Genomic DNA, 21,992 nt, shown 5'->3' with positions numbered 1-21,992 from the left:
GCTGCGTCGAAGGTAAAACAGTCCTCAACAAGGTCGTACACTTCAGGTGACAAATGGCAGTGCAGTAATGCTAGTTTATCTACTGCTGAGAAATTCTGAGAGCTATGGTCGCCTTCAGAGGGTTCACGGCTTGGCACAGAATGCTGAATTGCTTCGAGAAAGGCGTTAAACGTTTTCAGCCAATGTCTGTAGTGCTTGGCAGCAAGTGCGTCTCTCGGGTCAAGGTCTTGCACTTTCGGTTTCAACACACGTTTCATCACCAGATAAATAACTTGATTAAATTGTTACGATATAAACCAAACTAGAAACCTAACTTGGCTTTAATCAACTTAAATTCGTGCTAAACAAACAAAACAATTATAAGGTTAACTAAATATATCTACGGAAGACATAGTTCTGCACAATTCTATTCTCCTCGTTCTGCCAGTACAACTGCAAGATGAATCAGTGGCAAGGCTAGAGTACAGAACTAGAAAAGCGTACAATTACCTAGGGCACACATGATTATGTAAGTTGATGCAGTAGGATGGCTTGTTACAAAGGCTGGCACACAATAGATTATTTTAAAACAGTCTGAAAAGAATCAGCATTGCTGTTTGAAACAAAGTTGTATCATGAAAAGAGTGGAGAAAGATGGGATGGAGGGTACAGTAGAATTTGCCTATAGTAACAGCTGAAGGGATCATGGAAAAAGTGTTATTACTGCAGTGTATGCAAATGAGACTTTGCAACTGGTGTCGCACTGTCGCTATAGCTGAAGTCACTATAGGCAAATTCTACTGAATGTACTTTGTGCCAAGTCATCTCACAGATAAACATATCCTGCAACCAGTTCTTCCTTTGCTAGATCAGGATGGTCAATAGTCTTGCTCGATTTTGGTCACGTTCAGATGTCATATAACTATATTATAGACGTACCATTTCACACATGCTTTTTCACAGTATATAATTTCTATTGCTTTCCAAATGTATGCTTAGGTTTTTGTAATTGAATAAGCTATCATTTTACTTTTCAGTATCAATCAAGATGAAAAGGTTTCAGTAAAGCTTGAAGTTTCTGAAGTGTGCAAACCGTATGAGATCATTGACCAATATCATTCAGAAACTTCTTCAGCCACCAAGGAACGTCATTCATATTTGCATCAAGAAGGGTTATCTTTCTTCCACACAACTGAGAAGGAAACTTTCAACTGCAATATGTGTAATAAACATTTCCAATGCAAGTTAGCATTGATTAGTCATCAAAACATTCACTTCAAGGAACAACTTTGTTGCCAATTTTGTGGAAAGAGTTTTAAGCACAAATCTAAATTTGAAATTCATCAGCGAATGCACACTGGTGAAAAACCATATCGATGTGATGTTTGTGAAAAGTCATTTTCGCAAGCTAACAATTTAAAATCTCATAAGCTAACTCATTCTGCTGAAAAGCCATATGAATGTGATGTTTGTGAAAAGTTGTTTTCGCAATTTGGTCACTTGAAATCTCATTTGCTCACTCATTCTGGTGAAAAACCGCATACATGTGATGTTTGTGACAAATCGTTTGTACTGAGATCAAATTTAAATACGCACAAACTACTTCATTCTGGTGAAAAACCATATAAATGTGATATTTGTAAAAAGCTGTTTTCTCAATATCGTCCTTTGAGAAATCATATGCTAATTCATTCTGGTGAAAAACCACATAAATGTGATGTTTGTGACAAATCGTTTGCACTGAGATCTACTTTAAATATGCACAAATTACTCCACGCTGGTGAAAAACCGTATAAATGTGATGTTTGTGATAAACTGTTTTCACAATGTGGTAATTTAAATCGGCACAAACGCGTTCACACTGGTGAAAAACCATATAAATGTGATATTTGTGAAAAGTTTTTTTCACATTATGGCAGTTTCAAATCTCATCAGCTAACTCATTCTGGTGAAAAGCCACATAAATGTGACGTTTGTGAAAAGTCGTTTTCACTGAGATCTACTTTAACCTTTAACATACCAAGCGGGGTCTCGTAGGGACCCCAGAGGTGAATTTTTTTATCTCCCGCCTTACCTATAGCAACAATTTTTCTCATCATCTTTGTATGTGTCATAAATTTAATCAAGTTCGGTATAGTGCAACAAAAATTAAAAAATTATTTGAAACATATGCAAAAAACAGCATAACGTTACCTGGGGTCCTGATGGGACCCCCCTTGGTATATTACGTTACAAATGCTGAATGTTATCCAGTTAACTTCACGCGAAAAATGTCCTTACATTTTGCCAGAGATTGAGAATTTGATGACAAATCAACACGTAGTCAAAGAAAAGAAAATGGTAAACTTGCAGCTTTTCGCGAAATTTGAATGGATTTATTGAAAACTGCAAAAAACTCTATAAGCCATTTGAAGAAGTAACGGTAGATGAACAATTAGTCTCTTTCCGAGGGAAATGTCCAATGAGAGAGTATATGAAGTCAAAACCAGCAAGATATGGAATTAAAGTGTGGGCAGCTGAAGACGTGAAAACCACTCGCCTGTAGAATCTCCAAGTCTATACTGGAAAACTTCCTGGGAGTGCACCTGAGAAAAATCAAGGACGTCTGGTTGTGTGTACTGTGTGACATGATGAAATCACTGTTTGCAACTAGAAGAAGTGTTACCACAGATATTTTTTTATATCAGTGCCAACTGCAGAATTTTTGCTCCAGAAAAATATCACCAAGACAGGAACACTGAGCAAAAAAGTCAGATATTCCTGCAGTTATGGAAGTTGCGAAGGGACGATATGTTTTATCGTCAAACTTTATCTTTTCAGATAAACTGTCAGTTGTAAGCTATGTGCCTAAAAAAACAAGACGGTTCGTTTACTATCTTTTCAGCATCTTGATAATTCACTGTCTAATGAAGATCACAAGAAACCCAACATGATACTTGAATATAACCGCACAAAAGGCGGAGTGGATGATGCAGACAAGTTGGTGAGTGAATATTCTTGTGCCAGACGAATGTCAAGATAGCCTTTCCGACTTTTTATGAACGTGCTTGACATTGGAGCCCTGAATTCCTATATCACTTGGGTGTTCATAAACAGAGACTGGAACAGTAGAAAATCTAATCGAGGATTATATTTCTTGATGGAGTTAGGCAAACAATTAACGAAACATAATGTCTTGCGCAGAGCATGTAATCCATCTGGTTTTCAGCTTTACATCGTTAGAGCTATTGCAGTTATGGGAGTTTCTGTAGGTCGAAACACTGAAGCTTCAAATATATCCTCAACGTCAAGGCAGCCAGTGACGGAAGAGAGGAAGATGTTTTCAATGTCCTTGAAACAACGATAGAAAAGTTAATATTATATGCTCCAAATGCAAACGTTTCGTTTGCGAACAGCACCGAGTCACCAACCCAACTGTGACAAGTGCAAAAGAATGTGAAGATGACAGTGGATGAACTGTGCGTTTATGAATAAGATCCTTTGTCTAAGTAATTTGTAGAAACACATGTGTTATACTATATGTGATGCTAAGACTAAAATTTTAGTTTTTATAACACTTTGGGATTGGGGTAACAACAGGGGTTTGTTACAGTGTCATAAAAATGGCATCTGCTTTACTTACAATTTCGGCAATCTTCCTTTGTTACATTAGCTGTATAAACTGTAATCAAGGATGAAGAAAGTAGACTACAAATTGGCTTGTGCTTTGGTGTGCCGGTATACAGATTGTATGTATTGTGAGACAACGCAAAACTGGCTCAACCAATTTGCCGTTTTGCATTTCCAAGGAAGAATGGCCTCCTTCATCCACAAACCTGAACCCCCTAGACTTTGGCATCTGGTCTTACCTGGAGAGCAGGGTTTCGACTAAATACCACCATAGTTTGGAAGCAGTGAAGGATAATCTGAAAAAATAATTAGCCAAAATACCCAAAAAGTTATTCATAACTCTTGCAGGTCCTTTTCGAAGCGTCTCCGACTTGTTATCGACGCAAATGGCTGACTCATTGAGTAAAACTTGTTTTTCCTAAATATTTAATTATTTGACAATAATATTATATGTTTATTACTCAATTATTATCTACCATTCGTTAAATGCATTTGTTTGAAGTTATAACGTTAATTATTGATGACTTTGTATATATTGTATACCTACTTTAAGCAATAGAAACGATGGGGTCCTTGGAGGACCCCACCTTGGTAAACGACGTTGGTGAGCTAGGCTTGGTATGTTAAGGGTTAAATACGCACAAATTACTTCACACTGGTGAAAAACCATTTAAATGTGATGTTTGTGAAAATTCGTTTTCACAATATAGCAGTTTCAAATATCATAAGCTAACTCATTCTGGTGAAAAGCTACATAAATGTGATGTTTGTGAAAAGTCGTTTTCACTGAGATCTACTTTAAATCTGCACAAACGTGTTCACACTGGTGAAAAACCATATCGATGCGATCTTTGTGAAAAGTCTTTTTCACAACGTGGTAGTTTGAAAACTCATAAGCTAACTCATTCTGGTGAAAAGCCATATAAATGTGATGTTTGTGAAAAGTTGTTTTCGCAACTTGGTCACTTGAAATATCATTTGCTCACTCATTCTGGTGAAAAACCATATAAATGTGATGTTTGTGACAAATCGTTTGCACTGAGATCTGGTTTAAACCGCCACAAACTTCTTCACACTGGTGAAAAACCATAAAGTGTGATGTTTGTAAAAATTTATTTGCACGATCTCGTGATTTGAAATCTCATAAGGCATTCTGGTGAAAGACCACATCAATGCAGTGTTTGTGACAAATCGTTTTCACTCAGTGATAATTTAAACCAGCACAAACTACTTCACACAGGTGAGAAGCCATACAAATGTGATAATTGCGAACAGTTATTTTTACAGTCACATCATTTGAAATCTCATAAGCTAAATCATTCTCATGAAAAAGCACATGGGTGTAATCAAGGCTGCGATCTTTTCTTTCTAGTCAAACTACCAAAAATTCTGCGTTTGTTTGTCAAATAGTATTATGACGTCACAAGAGTCAGATTATAAGTTGTGTGGTATCAGAGTCACTTACTTAAGTTTTTAATCGCACTCTGGTTGAGTGATTGCAAAGGAGTATCAAGTGCTAAGTTGTGTACCCAGAGGTGGGCAGTAGCGCGCTACTTTTGTAGCGGCGCTACTTTTTTGGTAAAAGTAGCGGTAGCGGCGCTACTTTTTAGCTGGAGTAGCGGCTGCAGTAGCGGCGCTATTTTTTTTCAAAGTAGCGGTAGCGGGAGAGGCGCTACTTTTTTTCAGTCGCACTCCCGCTACCGCTACTTTTTAATTTAAATTGAAAAAAATGCTTGTTTTTTTGCAATACTCGCGTGGTCAAGCAGCTATATAATCGGCTTGGTTACAAAGTTTCGGTCTTTTCTAGCTGACGTCAACTTCTTCGGCGAATATCTCCGTGTGATGAAGCCTATCAGTATCTGCCAGGCTTTAGACATTCCTCAGGGCGAGTCCAAGACATATTACGGAGTCTTGTTTCCAACCATCACAATTTGCGAGAAGAAGTCTACCGAGATCAGTGATCTTCTGACCAGTGAGGAGTTGAAAGTGAAAGTCCTTGAAGGGGTGAAGAAACGATTCAACAAGTGCTTCAACAACATGAAATGCGTTATGGCATCATATCTTCATCCCTCCTTCAAGACGTCGTGGCTACAATTTCTGCACTACGTTTCCACGGATGATGCTGACGCACTGCAAGAAAAAGTCAAGACAGATGTAATTCGACTGTTGCGGGAGATATCAAGCCAGGTTGATATCGAGAAGAGTGACACCAACACCAGACATGACTCCGAGGATGTATTTTTTGGAGTGTTTGCACTATCCCGTGAAACACCGGTGCAGAAGGAAGCAGCAATTGTGGACGCATTTTTTTCGGACAAGAGCAAGTCCTTGAGCTTTTCGAATACCGAGTTAAAACATCTGTTCATTAAATACTACAACACCCCCATTTCTTCCAGTGCTGCGGTGGAGAGACTTTTTTCTGTTGGAAAAATGTGCTTAAGCGAAAGCGGCAGGACTTAGTGACTCTCATTTTGAAATGCTCGTGTTTTTGAAAGATGCGTAACAATAAATTTCCCTTAGAATGTGTTTTGTATAACGATGTTAAAATGACAGCGTAAACGAATGATCACATTCGTTTTTAAGGTCATTTTTGCGTCACTAGGGACTTGCGTGTTTCCTAGTGTCATTTTAGACAAAAGTAGCGGAAGAAGTAGCGGTAGCGCGCGCTACTTTGGCCCGAGTAGCGGTAGCGGGTAGTGCGCTACTTTTGCAAATTGGTAGCGGGTAGCAGTAGCGCGCGCTACTTTGGCCCAAGTAGCGGTAGCGGGTAGCGCGCTACTTTAAAAGTAGCGGGTGCCCACCTCTGTGTGTACCTACCGGACATGTATATTATTTGTTTTGCTCTATGAAGAGAAATGCGAAACTGAGGATCACAAAAGAAAAAATCCCTTAGGCTATACCCCTAGCGTAACCTACTGCGAGAATTCTTCCATTGGCATTGGCATCCGTTTAGTCTCGCTTAGTACGTAAATGGTTATGCACTTACCGCAGCCCGCATGCAAACACAGTTACGAGCGAAATATGTAAGTTACCAAGAAACACAGCAAAGATAAAGTGAAAAATGAACTGCAGATGAAAGAAAACAGAACAAAACTACGATAATACAAAACAGCGGCGTAATGTTACAGCGTTTAAGCCTTTATGGTGTGCCGAGATGGCAAACAAGCCCCTTCGTACAACATTGCAACTTTAGACCCAGATCTTTCGATTGTTGGTGGTACTTCAACATGAGTGGTTGTTTCAACTTCCTGATGAGCTTGAGCATCTAGTGAAGCCATGCTATCGCCAGGGCCTGACCTTCTATTTGCAGATGGTAGTGGTCACCAACTAAACTGCTTGTGCAAACTCAGAAATGTTATCACTAGGGCTCGTAAAAGTCAATAAAGTCAAAATTTTTTAAGGACCTCGTCTGTCCACAAATCAAAGAATACAGTTGTTTTCAGCACCTGGAGGACTGTTTCTAAGAAGTTTATAGGTCAAAATAAAGTCAAAATTGACAATGAAGTCAAAATTTATCAAATTATGGCTTTTGACAAACTTTTTGTGTTTCTTGAGAGTAATTTTTGTCAAAATCCTTGTGGAAGCATTGTAAGTCAGGAACTGCGACAAAATTAAACCATATTCACCCAAGGAATTGATATATAAGCAGGAAGTTTTGTGATTACTTCAAAAACGTAGACGCAGTCGTAGCAACAGTTAAAAATAAAGACCGGTGCAAAGATTTTTGTGATGCCTGCTTGGTGCTTACCGTCGCCTCTGTTACCTGTGGCACTTGGAGCTGCTTTTTACGACAGTGAGCACCTTCTTCCTGTTTAATTTGCTGTTTACTGGAAAGTTACCATACGGAGCAAATCGAGGCAAAGTGCCCTTTCCACAAGGACAAAATAACACAAGCTATCTAAATCTATCGCCAAAACAACACGGCATACTTTTTAGACGTTTGGGTCCAAAATCGACAAAATATCATGTTTGGGTAACTGGTATCAATTGAAGGAAGAAGTGTGGCCTCTACAAATAAGCAATTTCGTTAGGTCAAAATGAAGTCGAAAATTTTTTTTTAGGTCAAAATAAAAATGGCCCTTGTAATAAGTATCTCACGGAGTCAATTTTGTTAATTTGGTTCATACGGCGAAATACAAACTGACATAGACATTGACAACTAAAAGTAACCTAAGGTATTTCATTTATAAAAGAAGCCAGTTGTGTCGAATAGCATGAAACGTGAGTGGCGAAATGTTTGATGCCAGTCGTTAGAACTTCTATCAAAGCATTTTCCCGCAGTGTTCAAAACGGCGGCGCTGACGCCTTGGGGATTTCTTGCGTGTAACGTCACTTTTAAGCCTTGCCTTGAAGTACCTGTCGCAAGGAAATTTACGTAAGTCGGCACTCTTATGATTGCATCACCTGATGCTCCCCTTCTCCGATTGTTCCTCTACCTGACTTGATGTCTTCTCTCTGTTTTTTCCGTAAGGCGCGTCATTTGTCGAATAGTGACGGCGCATGTCATTTTTTCTGATGAAAATATTTCCTTTCAAGTAGCTGATACAAACCAAACTTTGCACTTCCTGACTAGCTACAACATAGGCGCCAACTTTTTATGCGGTATTGATACATAAAACAATAGATGAACTAGCGATCGGCAGCAGGACAACATTTTTTGAATGCAAACCGCAACAGCTTTGCGATTAATAATCACTAGAACGAGTAGGATGCTACAATTCCACACCAGACAAAATCTGTCATCTTTACATTGATTTAACGTCTGCAGACGTTGAATCAATGTAAAAATGACAGATTTTGCTGCCTGCGACATAGCAAAAATCTACCATTTTGTGTCGATTCAATGTCATCAGATGTTGAATGCACCCAAAAACAACATAATTTGCTAAGTAGACGGAGCGTATGTTTAGCTTTATGCACTTGCAAACAGACTCGATGTTGCTTTCGAAAGTCGAAACCTCTGCAGTGAATTGCGCGGTGCCCAGTGAATCGCTCGCTGTGAAAATGAACTTGAAGTCTCGGCACGACGTAACCACCAACCAACGCAACAAGGGCTGGTACAAAACGCATTGCGCACATGCGGAATAATCAACGCAACAACGGACTCGCATAAACTGCATGGCGCACACACGACCGTTGCCGTAGAAACCTGATCAAAGGCGGGAATATTGCGCCTCTTTTGTTTCATCTGCAACACGAAAACTGGTCAGTCATAAAGTTGAAAGCAGGTCAGTCATAAGTTGCGATATTGTAGTGAGCTATGTCAAGTCGAAAACTTAATCAAACGTCTTTCCGTAACTATTTTTCAAGGGCTGTTTACGGATGTCAGCAACTTTTAAACTTATTCAAGGTGACGTGCTGCTGAATTGATGTAAACATGAATGATTTTACTTTCAACAGGTATATTTTCAAGCGTATAATCAAGTTAGTATTTGCATTCCATTTTCAAGACATTGTCATTCCATTTACAGTATACCTTTTACTTTTTAGTGAACCTTTTCGTCTCTTGTTTCATGGTAATAAATCTAATTCGTTGCTAAACTTTATGTTGTGCTTAGTGCTTAGCTTGAAGAGTCGCAGTCCATCAACCGCTCGCCTACGCAGACTCATGGCGTGTGTTTGCTTAACCGAAGTGGTCAAGTTTTGTTTATAATAATTAACGGTAGGTATAACGTAGCAATAACTCCGAGTGTGGCAATAAAAGCAATCCTAGTGGGACGACATAATTATGTCATCCATCTGCGTGATATTTTGCTGAATTTACGTTGATGCTAATGAAACACGCTTTCGCCCCCACGGCCAAAAAAATAGTTAGGCGCCTATGAGCTACAACATTAAGTTTCGCTGAGAAACGTTGTCATGTTTTATCTGAGAAAACTTTCTTCAACTTTCATCAGCAAAACTCAACCTTGCAACACCCGATTTGACTATATATTTTTCAGACATTTTGACCGAATTGACTATATTTTTTTCGAACATTTTGCTAAAAAATTGGTCAATGACCGATAAATGACCGAAAAAAAACCCCAAACGGTAGACATAGTTCTGCCCAATTCTATTCTCCTCGTTCTGCCAGTACAGCTGCAAGATGAATCAGTGGCAAGGCTAGAGTACAGAACTAGAAAAGCGTACAATTACCTAGGGCACACATGATTATGTAAGCGAGTAAAGAAGGTGAACTACAGGCAAGCAATCATTACATTCCTCCCCGCTAATTTATGAACATGTTTAGAATTTCGATACTTGTCTCAAGAAAATAGATACATCAATGTTTCACATAAGCACCATATCGGTCAGGTTCTTTTCGTACCCGAGAGGATCTGCAAAGGGCAGGAACCTCAACATCGATCACGGCCGGTTTGTGCGAGTGTTCAACAACCGGATTTTCAGGTGTAGACTCTAGAGATTCAAGTCTGGACTTTGGTGATTTAGGTGCAGGTTGTGAATTTAAATCCAGTAGTTCGGGTGAGGCGGTAACGTTGTTGTCTTCTGCTGGTTTTTCTTTTTGCGGACAAGGAGCAAGGTCTGTAGTCGATACAGTTGATTCTCGGCCATTTGGATATCAAACATGTGCAAAGCTAGGGTTCGCATCGAGCAATTCAACTTCATCTACTAATGGCTCGTCCTTGTTCCTGACAAAGCAGGACAGATCCTGGTTGGAGCAACCAATCAGGTAAACTCTTTCCGAGCATTGAACGTCATTCAAACCTAAGAAAACGTTCGTGCGGAGTAGCATTTGTGCTGGTACATAATAATGATCGCGCTGCATGTAGAGCGTCAGGTAGGACTTCTTCCCACCTCTCCTGTGGAAGATGACGATCATATTACATTAACTGTACGGTTTGCCAAATAGTTTGATTCGTTTTTTCTGCTTGTGAATTACCAGTGGGCTGGTATGGTGTGCTTCTACTGGTAGCCACATTTTTACTTGTAAGGTAGGTTTTTACATCATTAGACATAAAGGCCGAACCTCATCACTATGTACATATCCAGGAACTCCAAATAGTACAAAAAGTTCTGATAAACACTTTAACACCATTGATGAGGATTGGTCTTTGCATGCAAAAGCAAATGGATAGCGAGAATACTCGTCAATAACCATTAAAATGTATGGTTTGACACTTTTTATTGGACCCTTGAAGTCGATACTTATTCTTTCCCAGGGACTCGTAGCACGTATTAAATGTTGGTTTTTATCCAAGCTGTGATAGCGAGGCTTCACTTCACAACACAAACGACAGCTTTTGCAAACATTTTTCACATCATCTAGAGAAAACGGCAAGTTTTTTGAACGAGTGAATTGCCAAAGACGAGTATCTCCCGGGTGCCCAAGTTGGCGATGAATGTCTTTTAGATTGGGTTGTTGAGAGTAGCTAGCGATCACTTTGGAGCGAGATAGAGTGTCAGGAGCAACGTTATCGACTCCTGGCCGATGCTCTACACTGTAGTCGAAGCAACCCAATTTTGCTCTCCAAAGTTGAATTTTGGCATTTTTGACTTTACCTTTGCTAGTTGGGTCAAGCATAAATGAAAGAGCTCGTTGATCAGTAATTAATTTAAACTTTTTACCATGAAGATAGTGACACCAACATCTAACTGCTTCGATTATAGCTAAAGCCTCTTTTCTGCAACAGCAGGGTACGCTCTTTCGCATTTTGAAAGTGTTTTTGAGAAAAAGGCTACCGGTCTCCTCCCTTGGTTTAAAGTTGCAGCTATTGTATGTTCAGATGCATCCCAATCAACCTGAAAGGGCAAGTCATCACGAATAAATGATAGACAAGTATTCACAAGTCCTTGTCTTAATGATTCAAAAGGTTGTAACGCCAGTTGAGACAAGGGGAAGGTGTTTCCAGTAATTGCGAGGTTTACTGGACGTACCTTTTGTGAGAATTGTGGTATCCAACGAGCGTAGTAAGTGAACATCCCAAAGACTCTTTAAAGTTTAGTTTTACACTTTGGAACGGGTAAATCCAGTAGTGGTTGCAATCTTGTGCGATCGGGTTTGATTACTCCATGAGAAACCCTGTAGCCAAGTACGTCGATTTCGTATTTGCAAATAAGAGATTTGAATCATTAAACGTTGAACCATCTTCATCAGCAGCTTTCAAGAGAGCTTTGAGCTTATGATCATGATTTTCTTTACTTTTTTCAGCAACTGTGATGTTGTCTAAATATGCATATGTCCCTCGGAGTTTATGCTTGCGGATAATATCGTCTATAATTCTTGGAAATGCTGATGCTCCATTTGTAACTCCGAAAGGGAGTCTACAGTATTGAAACAGTCTCCCTGCGGCGTCGAATGCAGTGTATTCTCGATCTTCCATGCACAGGGGAACTTGATAATAAGCTGAGTTTAGATCTAATGTGCTGAATATCTTCCCGTGGCAATGGCATTCACTTGGTCATCAATTCTCGGTAAAGGAAAGGCATCAAGAAGTGTAAACTTGTTAATGGTGCGAGAGTAATCTATTACCATCCGCTTTTTATGGCGTCCGTCATCTGCGATTAAAACTTGAGCTCTCCAAGGTGAAGTAGAAGGCTCTATAACCCCATCAGCAAGGAGTTTGTTGATTTCCTGGCGAATAAAATGCTGATCTTCTGGATTAAAACGTTTAGACTTCGTGACGATTGGTCGGACTTCTGGATCCAGATTCTTGAATAGACGAGGTGCTGTGACTTTAGCCGCTGCAACACTACAGTTTGAAGGTGTTATTATGATATCCTCTTTTTTACCATTGAATTCAAAAATCACCCCTCGATGCAGCGCCATGAAGTCTTATCATTAAATAAAGTCATTTTAGCAGCAGTCTTTCCGAGACACTCAAAATTTTGAGTTACGCGAGCTAGTGAAACTGAAGAAGTGGGTCCTGATGGAGGATCCAGCCCAAGCCATTTCGCAACCTTCCAGTCAATGTAGCTATGAGATGCCCCAGAGTCTAGAAGAGCAGTGATGTGTTTCCCGGCTATTTCCATGGAAACCGAAGAAGACGACAAACAGGATGGCACACCGGCTAAAACCAACAATAAATAAGAAGAAACTGTTGAAGCGACAATGCCATCTTCAGATCCAGACGATAAGTGCTGATCTCCCAGTATTAAAGCAGATGTAGATTGTGCTTTGATACTATTGTTTTGTCTTTTTTGTGATTTTAAAGTTTAAACAGGCTCTTTCGAAATGACTCTTTTTTCCACATGCTCGGCAAGAAGCGCCCCGAGCAGGACATTCCATCCTTGCGCCCGGGTGCAGTTTTCTGGAGCAAAAGTAGCATTTCCTTAGTGGGATATTGGCATTTCTTGACGATGCAGCGACGGAAGATTGCAGAGTAGTTGAAAGACATCCGGATTGATTGTGCGCTTGTTTGAATAATTCAGCCTTAGCTATAGCATCCTCAAGGGTGAGTGATTTTTCTTCTAGTAGTTTCTGCTTGATAGCTGAAGAAGAGATTGCAGTAATAAATGCATCTCGAGTTAATTCCCTTTTGAAATCTTCCGCGCTGACAGCTCGCCACTGGCAATCTCGAGCAAGTGCCTTGAGTGCTCTTGCGTACGATGTGATAGTTTCATCATGCTTCTGTTCCCTGGTGAGTAAAAGGTGACGGGCAAAAGTTTCGTTTTCTCCTTTAAGTATGCTCTATCGAGTACTTCCTTTGCTGCGTCGAAGGTAAAACAGTCCTCAACAAGGTCGTACACTTCAGGTGACAAATGGCAGTGCAGTAATGCTAGTTTATCTACTGCTGAGAAATTCTGAGAGCTATGGTCGCCTTCAGAGGGTTCACGGCTTGGCACAGAATGCTGAATTGCTTCGAGAAAGGCGTTAAACGTTTTCAGCCAATGTCTGTAGTGCTTGGCAGCAAGTGCGTCTCTCGGGTCAAGGTCTTGCACTTTCGGTTTCAACACACGTTTCATCACCAGATAAATAACTTGATTAAATTGTTACGATATAAACCAAACTAGAAACCTAACTTGGCTTTAATCAACTTAAATTCGTGCTAAACAAACAAAACAATTATAAGGTTAACTAAATATATCTACGGAAGACATAGTTCTGCACAATTCTATTCTCCTCGTTCTGCCAGTACAACTGCAAGATGAATCAGTGGCAAGGCTAGAGTACAGAACTAGAAAAGCGTACAATTACCTAGGGCACACATGATTATGTAAGTTGATGCAGTAGGATGGCTTGTTACAAAGGCTGGCACACAATAGATTATTTTAAAACAGTCTGAAAAGAATCAGCATTGCTGTTTGAAACAAAGTTGTATCATGAAAAGAGTGGAGAAAGATGGGATGGAGGGTACAGTAGAATTTGCCTATAGTAACAGCTGAAGGGATCATGGAAAAAGTGTTATTACTGCAGTGTATGCAAATGAGACTTTGCAACTGGTGTCGCACTGTCGCTATAGCTGAAGTCACTATAGGCAAATTCTACTGAATGTACTTTGTGCCAAGTCATCTCACAGATAAACATATCCTGCAACCAGTTCTTCCTTTGCTAGATCAGGATGGTCAATAGTCTTGCTCGATTTTGGTCACGTTCAGATGTCATATAACTATATTATAGACGTACCATTTCACACATGCTTTTTCACAGTATATAATTTCTATTGCTTTCCAAATGTATGCTTAGGTTTTTGTAATTGAATAAGCTATCATTTTACTTTTCAGTATCAATCAAGATGAAAAGGTTTCAGTAAAGCTTGAAGTTTCTGAAGTGTGCAAACCGTATGAGATCATTGACCAATATCATTCAGAAACTTCTTCAGCCACCAAGGAACGTCATTCATATTTGCATCAAGAAGGGTTATCTTTCTTCCACACAACTGAGAAGGAAACTTTCAACTGCAATATGTGTAATAAACATTTCCAATGCAAGTTAGCATTGATTAGTCATCAAAACATTCACTTCAAGGAACAACTTTGTTGCCAATTTTGTGGAAAGAGTTTTAAGCACAAATCTAAATTTGAAATTCATCAGCGAATGCACACTGGTGAAAAACCATATCGATGTGATGTTTGTGAAAAGTCATTTTCGCAAGCTAACAATTTAAAATCTCATAAGCTAACTCATTCTGCTGAAAAGCCATATGAATGTGATGTTTGTGAAAAGTTGTTTTCGCAATTTGGTCACTTGAAATCTCATTTGCTCACTCATTCTGGTGAAAAACCGCATACATGTGATGTTTGTGACAAATCGTTTGTACTGAGATCAAATTTAAATACGCACAAACTACTTCATTCTGGTGAAAAACCATATAAATGTGATATTTGTAAAAAGCTGTTTTCTCAATATCGTCCTTTGAGAAATCATATGCTAATTCATTCTGGTGAAAAACCACATAAATGTGATGTTTGTGACAAATCGTTTGCACTGAGATCTACTTTAAATATGCACAAATTACTCCACGCTGGTGAAAAACCGTATAAATGTGATGTTTGTGATAAACTGTTTTCACAATGTGGTAATTTAAATCGGCACAAACGCGTTCACACTGGTGAAAAACCATATAAATGTGATATTTGTGAAAAGTTTTTTTCACATTATGGCAGTTTCAAATCTCATCAGCTAACTCATTCTGGTGAAAAGCCACATAAATGTGACGTTTGTGAAAAGTCGTTTTCACTGAGATCTACTTTAAATACGCACAAATTACTTCACACTGGTGAAAAACCATTTAAATGTGATGTTTGTGAAAATTCGTTTTCACAATATAGCAGTTTCAAATATCATAAGCTAACTCATTCTGGTGAAAAGCTACATAAATGTGATGTTTGTGAAAAGTCGTTTTCACTGAGATCTACTTTAAATCTGCACAAACGTGTTCACACTGGTGAAAAACCATATCGATGCGATCTTTGTGAAAAGTCTTTTTCACAACGTGGTAGTTTGAAAACTCATAAGCTAACTCATTCTGGTGAAAAGCCATATAAATGTGATGTTTGTGAAAAGTTGTTTTCGCAACTTGGTCACTTGAAATATCATTTGCTCACTCATTCTGGTGAAAAACCATATAAATGTGATGTTTGTGACAAATCGTTTGCACTGAGATCTGGTTTAAACCGCCACAAACTTCTTCACACTGGTGAAAAACCATAAAGTGTGATGTTTGTAAAAATTTATTTGCACGATCTCGTGATTTGAAATCTCATAAGGCATTCTGGTGAAAGACCACATCAATGCAGTGTTTGTGACAAATCGTTTTCACTCAGTGATAATTTAAACCAGCACAAACTACTTCACACAGGTGAGAAGCCATACAAATGTGATAATTGCGAACAGTTATTTTTACAGTCACATCATTTGAAATCTCATAAGCTAAATCATTCTCATGAAAAAGCACATGGGTGTAATCAAGGCTGCGATCTTTTCTTTCTAGTCAAACTACCAAAAATTCTGCGTTTGTTTGTCAAATAGTATTATGACGTCACAAGAGTCAGATTATAAGTTGTGTGGTATCAGAGTCACTTACTTAAGTTTTTAATCGCACTCTGGTTGAGTGATTGCAAAGGAGTATCAAGTGCTAAGTTGTGTACCCAGAGGTGGGCAGTAGCGCGCTACTTTTGTAGCGGCGCTACTTTTTTGGTAAAAGTAGCGGTAGCGGCGCTACTTTTTAGCTGGAGTAGCGGCTGCAGTAGCGGCGCTATTTTTTTTCAAAGTAGCGGTAGCGGGAGAGGCGCTACTTTTTTTCAGTCGCACTCCCGCTACCGCTACTTTTTAATTTAAATTGAAAAAAATGCTTGTTTTTTTGCAATACTCGCGTGGTCAAGCAGCTATATAATCGGCTTGGTTACAAAGTTTCGGTCTTTTCTAGCTGACGTCAACTTCTTCGGCGAATATCTCCGTGTGATGAAGCCTATCAGTATCTGCCAGGCTTTAGACATTCCTCAGGGCGAGTCCAAGACATATTACGGAGTCTTGTTTCCAACCATCACAATTTGCGAGAAGAAGTCTACCGAGATCAGTGATCTTCTGACCAGTGAGGAGTTGAAAGTGAAAGTCCTTGAAGGGGTGAAGAAACGATTCAACAAGTGCTTCAACAACATGAAATGCGTTATGGCATCATATCTTCATCCCTCCTTCAAGACGTCGTGGCTACAATTTCTGCACTACGTTTCCACGGATGATGCTGACGCACTGCAAGAAAAAGTCAAGACAGATGTAATTCGACTGTTGCGGGAGATATCAAGCCAGGTTGATATCGAGAAGAGTGACACCAACACCAGACATGACTCCGAGGATGTATTTTTTGGAGTGTTTGCACTATCCCGTGAAACACCGGTGCAGAAGGAAGCAGCAATTGTGGACGCATTTTTTTCGGACAAGAGCAAGTCCTTGAGCTTTTCGAATACCGAGTTAAAACATCTGTTCATTAAATACTACAACACCCCCATTTCTTCCAGTGCTGCGGTGGAGAGACTTTTTTCTGTTGGAAAAATGTGCTTAAGCGAAAGCGGCAGGACTTAGTGACTCTCATTTTGAAATGCTCGTGTTTTTGAAAGATGCGTAACAATAAATTTCCCTTAGAATGTGTTTTGTATAACGATGTTAAAATGACAGCGTAAACGAATGATCACATTCGTTTTTAAGGTCATTTTTGCGTCACTAGGGACTTGCGTGTTTCCTAGTGTCATTTTAGACAAAAGTAGCGGAAGAAGTAGCGGTAGCGCGCGCTACTTTGGCCCGAGTAGCGGTAGCGGGTAGTGCGCTACTTTTGCAAATTGGTAGCGGGTAGCAGTAGCGCGCGCTACTTTGGCCCAAGTAGCGGTAGCGGGTAGCGCGCTACTTTAAAAGTAGCGGGTGCCCACCTCTGTGTGTACCTACCGGACATGTATATTATTTGTTTTGCTCTATGAAGAGAAATGCGAAACTGAGGATCACAAAAGAAAAAATCCCTTAGGCTATACCCCTAGCGTAACCTACTGCGAGAATTCTTCCATTGGCATTGGCATCCGTTTAGTCTCGCTTAGTACGTAAATGGTTATGCACTTACCGCAGCCCGCATGCAAACACAGTTACGAGCGAAATATGTAAGTTACCAAGAAACACAGCAAAGATAAAGTGAAAAATGAACTGCAGATGAAAGAAAACAGAACAAAACTACGATAATACAAAACAGCGGCGTAATGTTACAGCGTTTAAGCCTTTATGGTGTGCCGAGATGGCAAACAAGCCCCTTCGTACAACATTGCAACTTTAGACCCAGATCTTTCGATTGTTGGTGGTACTTCAACATGAGTGGTTGTTTCAACTTCCTGATGAGCTTGAGCATCTAGTGAAGCCATGCTATCGCCAGGGCCTGACCTTCTATTTGCAGATGGTAGTGGTCACCAACTAAACTGCTTGTGCAAACTCAGAAATGTTATCACTAGGGCTCGTAAAAGTCAATAAAGTCAAAATTTTTTAAGGACCTCGTCTGTCCACAAATCAAAGAATACAGTTGTTTTCAGCACCTGGAGGACTGTTTCTAAGAAGTTTATAGGTCAAAATAAAGTCAAAATTGACAATGAAGTCAAAATTTATCAAATTATGGCTTTTGACAAACTTTTTGTGTTTCTTGAGAGTAATTTTTGTCAAAATCCTTGTGGAAGCATTGTAAGTCAGGAACTGCGACAAAATTAAACCATATTCACCCAAGGAATTGATATATAAGCAGGAAGTTTTGTGATTACTTCAAAAACGTAGACGCAGTCGTAGCAACAGTTAAAAATAAAGACCGGTGCAAAGATTTTTGTGATGCCTGCTTGGTGCTTACCGTCGCCTCTGTTACCTGTGGCACTTGGAGCTGCTTTTTACGACAGTGAGCACCTTCTTCCTGTTTAATTTGCTGTTTACTGGAAAGTTACCATACGGAGCAAATCGAGGCAAAGTGCCCTTTCCACAAGGACAAAATAACACAAGCTATCTAAATCTATCGCCAAAACAACACGGCATACTTTTTAGACGTTTGGGTCCAAAATCGACAAAATATCATGTTTGGGTAACTGGTATCAATTGAAGGAAGAAGTGTGGCCTCTACAAATAAGCAATTTCGTTAGGTCAAAATGAAGTCGAAAATTTTTTTTTAGGTCAAAATAAAAATGGCCCTTGTAATAAGTATCTCACGGAGTCAATTTTGTTAATTTGGTTCATACGGCGAAATACAAACTGACATAGACATTGACAACTAAAAGTAACCTAAGGTATTTCATTTATAAAAGAAGCCAGTTGTGTCGAATAGCATGAAACGTGAGTGGCGAAATGTTTGATGCCAGTCGTTAGAACTTCTATCAAAGCATTTTCCCGCAGTGTTCAAAACGGCGGCGCTGACGCCTTGGGGATTTCTTGCGTGTAACGTCACTTTTAAGCCTTGCCTTGAAGTACCTGTCGCAAGGAAATTTACGTAAGTCGGCACTCTTATGATTGCATCACCTGATGCTCCCCTTCTCCGATTGTTCCTCTACCTGACTTGATGTCTTCTCTCTGTTTTTTCCGTAAGGCGCGTCATTTGTCGAATAGTGACGGCGCATGTCATTTTTTCTGATGAAAATATTTCCTTTCAAGTAGCTGATACAAACCAAACTTTGCACTTCCTGACTAGCTACAACATAGGCGCCAACTTTTTATGCGGTATTGATACATAAAACAATAGATGAACTAGCGATCGGCAGCAGGACAACATTTTTTGAATGCAAACCGCAACAGCTTTGCGATTAATAATCACTAGAACGAGTAGGATGCTACAATTCCACACCAGACAAAATCTGTCATCTTTACATTGATTTAACGTCTGCAGACGTTGAATCAATGTAAAAATGACAGATTTTGCTGCCTGCGACATAGCAAAAATCTACCATTTTGTGTCGATTCAATGTCATCAGATGTTGAATGCACCCAAAAACAACATAATTTGCTAAGTAGACGGAGCGTATGTTTAGCTTTATGCACTTGCAAACAGACTCGATGTTGCTTTCGAAAGTCGAAACCTCTGCAGTGAATTGCGCGGTGCCCAGTGAATCGCTCGCTGTGAAAATGAACTTGAAGTCTCGGCACGACGTAACCACCAACCAACGCAACAAGGGCTGGTACAAAACGCATTGCGCACATGCGGAATAATCAACGCAACAACGGACTCGCATAAACTGCATGGCGCACACACGACCGTTGCCGTAGAAACCTGATCAAAGGCGGGAATATTGCGCCTCTTTTGTTTCATCTGCAACACGAAAACTGGTCAGTCATAAAGTTGAAAGCAGGTCAGTCATAAGTTGCGATATTGTAGTGAGCTATGTCAAGTCGAAAACTTAATCAAACGTCTTTCCGTAACTATTTTTCAAGGGCTGTTTACGGATGTCAGCAACTTTTAAACTTATTCAAGGTGACGTGCTGCTGAATTGATGTAAACATGAATGATTTTACTTTCAACAGGTATATTTTCAAGCGTATAATCAAGTTAGTATTTGCATTCCATTTTCAAGACATTGTCATTCCATTTACAGTATACCTTTTACTTTTTAGTGAACCTTTTCGTCTCTTGTTTCATGGTAATAAATCTAATTCGTTGCTAAACTTTATGTTGTGCTTAGTGCTTAGCTTGAAGAGTCGCAGTCCATCAACCGCTCGCCTACGCAGACTCATGGCGTGTGTTTGCTTAACCGAAGTGGTCAAGTTTTGTTTATAATAATTAACGGTAGGTATAACGTAGCAATAACTCCGAGTGTGGCAATAAAAGCAATCCTAGTGGGACGACATAATTATGTCATCCATCTGCGTGATATTTTGCTGAATTTACGTTGATGCTAATGAAACACGCTTTCGCCCCCACGGCCAAAAAAATAGTTAGGCGCCTATGAGCTACAACATTAAGTTTCGCTGAGAAACGTTGTCATGTTTTATCTGAGAAAACTTTCTTCAACTTTCATCAGCAAAACTCAACCTTGCAACACCCGATTTGACTATATATTTTTCAGACATTTTGACCGAATTGACTATATTTTTTTCGAACATTTTGCTAAAAAATTGGTCAATGACCGATAAATGACCGAAAAAAAACCCCAAACGGTAGACATAGTTCTGCCCAATTCTATTCTCCTCGTTCTGCCAGTACAGCTGCAAGATGAATCAGTGGCAAGGCTAGAGTACAGAACTAGAAAAGCGTACAATTACCTAGGGCACACATGATTATGTAAGCGAGTAAAGAAGGTGAACTACAGGCAAGCAATCATTACATTCCTCCCCGCTAATTTATGAACATGTTTAGAATTTCGATACTTGTCTCAAGAAAATAGATACATCAATGTTTCACATAAGCACCATATCGGTCAGGTTCTTTTCGTACCCGAGAGGATCTGCAAAGGGCAGGAACCTCAACATCGATCACGGCCGGTTTGTGCGAGTGTTCAACAACCGGATTTTCAGGTGTAGACTCTAGAGATTCAAGTCTGGACTTTGGTGATTTAGGTGCAGGTTGTGAATTTAAATCCAGTAGTTCGGGTGAGGCGGTAACGTTGTTGTCTTCTGCTGGTTTTTCTTTTTGCGGACAAGGAGCAAGGTCTGTAGTCGATACAGTTGATTCTCGGCCATTTGGATATCAAACATGTGCAAAGCTAGGGTTCGCATCGAGCAATTCAACTTCATCTACTAATGGCTCGTCCTTGTTCCTGACAAAGCAGGACAGATCCTGGTTGGAGCAACCAATCAGGTAAACTCTTTCCGAGCATTGAACGTCATTCAAACCTAAGAAAACGTTCGTGCGGAGTAGCATTTGTGCTGGTACATAATAATGATCGCGCTGCATGTAGAGCGTCAGGTAGGACTTCTTCCCACCTCTCCTGTGGAAGATGACGATCATATTACATTAACTGTACGGTTTGCCAAATAGTTTGATTCGTTTTTTCTGCTTGTGAATTACCAGTGGGCTGGTATGGTGTGCTTCTACTGGTAGCCACATTTTTACTTGTAAGGTAGGTTTTTACATCATTAGACATAAAGGCCGAACCTCATCACTATGTACATATCCAGGAACTCCAAATAGTACAAAAAGTTCTGATAAACACTTTAACACCATTGATGAGGATTGGTCTTTGCATGCAAAAGCAAATGGATAGCGAGAATACTCGTCAATAACCATTAAAATGTATGGTTTGACACTTTTTATTGGACCCTTGAAGTCGATACTTATTCTTTCCCAGGGACTCGTAGCACGTATTAAATGTTGGTTTTTATCCAAGCTGTGATAGCGAGGCTTCACTTCACAACACAAACGACAGCTTTTGCAAACATTTTTCACATCATCTAGAGAAAACGGCAAGTTTTTTGAACGAGTGAATTGCCAAAGACGAGTATCTCCCGGGTGCCCAAGTTGGCGATGAATGTCTTTTAGATTGGGTTGTTGAGAGTAGCTAGCGATCACTTTGGAGCGAGATAGAGT

General features: G+C 39.8%; 3 protein-coding genes across 3 annotated transcripts in view; all 3 read left to right on the top strand.

Moving 5' to 3' along the window:
* The window catches only part of LOC145771193 (uncharacterized), a 43,714-nt gene extending 28,032 nt beyond the window's left edge, over positions 1-15,682 (top strand). The window contains exons 2-5 of the mRNA XM_082582928.1: positions 1,017-1,990; positions 4,226-4,666; positions 9,886-10,261; positions 14,254-15,682. Coding sequence (XP_082439054.1) covers positions 1,017-1,990; positions 4,226-4,666; positions 9,886-10,261; positions 14,254-15,682 — 3,220 coding nt within the window. The remainder of the gene's footprint in view (positions 1-1,016; positions 1,991-4,225; positions 4,667-9,885; positions 10,262-14,253) is intronic.
* On the top strand, positions 4,677-6,108 carry LOC145770293 (uncharacterized). Its single transcript, XM_082581892.1, has 2 exons — positions 4,677-4,828; positions 5,396-6,108. The coding sequence occupies exon 2, from the start codon at positions 5,431-5,433 to the stop codon at positions 6,046-6,048; it is 618 nt and encodes a 205-aa protein (XP_082438018.1). The 5' UTR covers positions 4,677-4,828; positions 5,396-5,430; the 3' UTR covers positions 6,049-6,108.
* Positions 15,683-15,762: 80 nt separating the features above from the next.
* LOC145770292 (uncharacterized) lies at positions 15,763-17,110 on the top strand. Its single transcript, XM_082581891.1, has 2 exons — positions 15,763-15,830; positions 16,398-17,110. Exon 2 carries the CDS (start codon positions 16,433-16,435, stop codon positions 17,048-17,050), a length of 618 nt encoding a protein of 205 aa, XP_082438017.1. The 5' UTR covers positions 15,763-15,830; positions 16,398-16,432; the 3' UTR covers positions 17,051-17,110.
* Positions 17,111-21,992: the final 4,882 nt, after the last annotated feature.

The sequence above is a fragment of the Aplidium turbinatum genome, chromosome 5 (assembly GCF_918807975.1).
Source record: "Aplidium turbinatum chromosome 5, kaAplTurb1.1, whole genome shotgun sequence".
NCBI classification, from domain to species: Eukaryota; Metazoa; Chordata; class Ascidiacea; order Aplousobranchia; family Polyclinidae; genus Aplidium; species Aplidium turbinatum.
This window is presented reverse-complemented; position numbering and strand designations above follow the sequence as displayed.

Bases quoted from the DNA above. Each gene is read 5' to 3' on its own strand.
- LOC145770293 (XM_082581892.1), top strand. From the start codon at position 5,431: ATGAAGCCTATCAGTATCTGCCAGGCTTTAGACATTCCTCAGGGCGAG.
- LOC145770292 (XM_082581891.1), top strand. From the start codon at position 16,433: ATGAAGCCTATCAGTATCTGCCAGGCTTTAGACATTCCTCAGGGCGAG.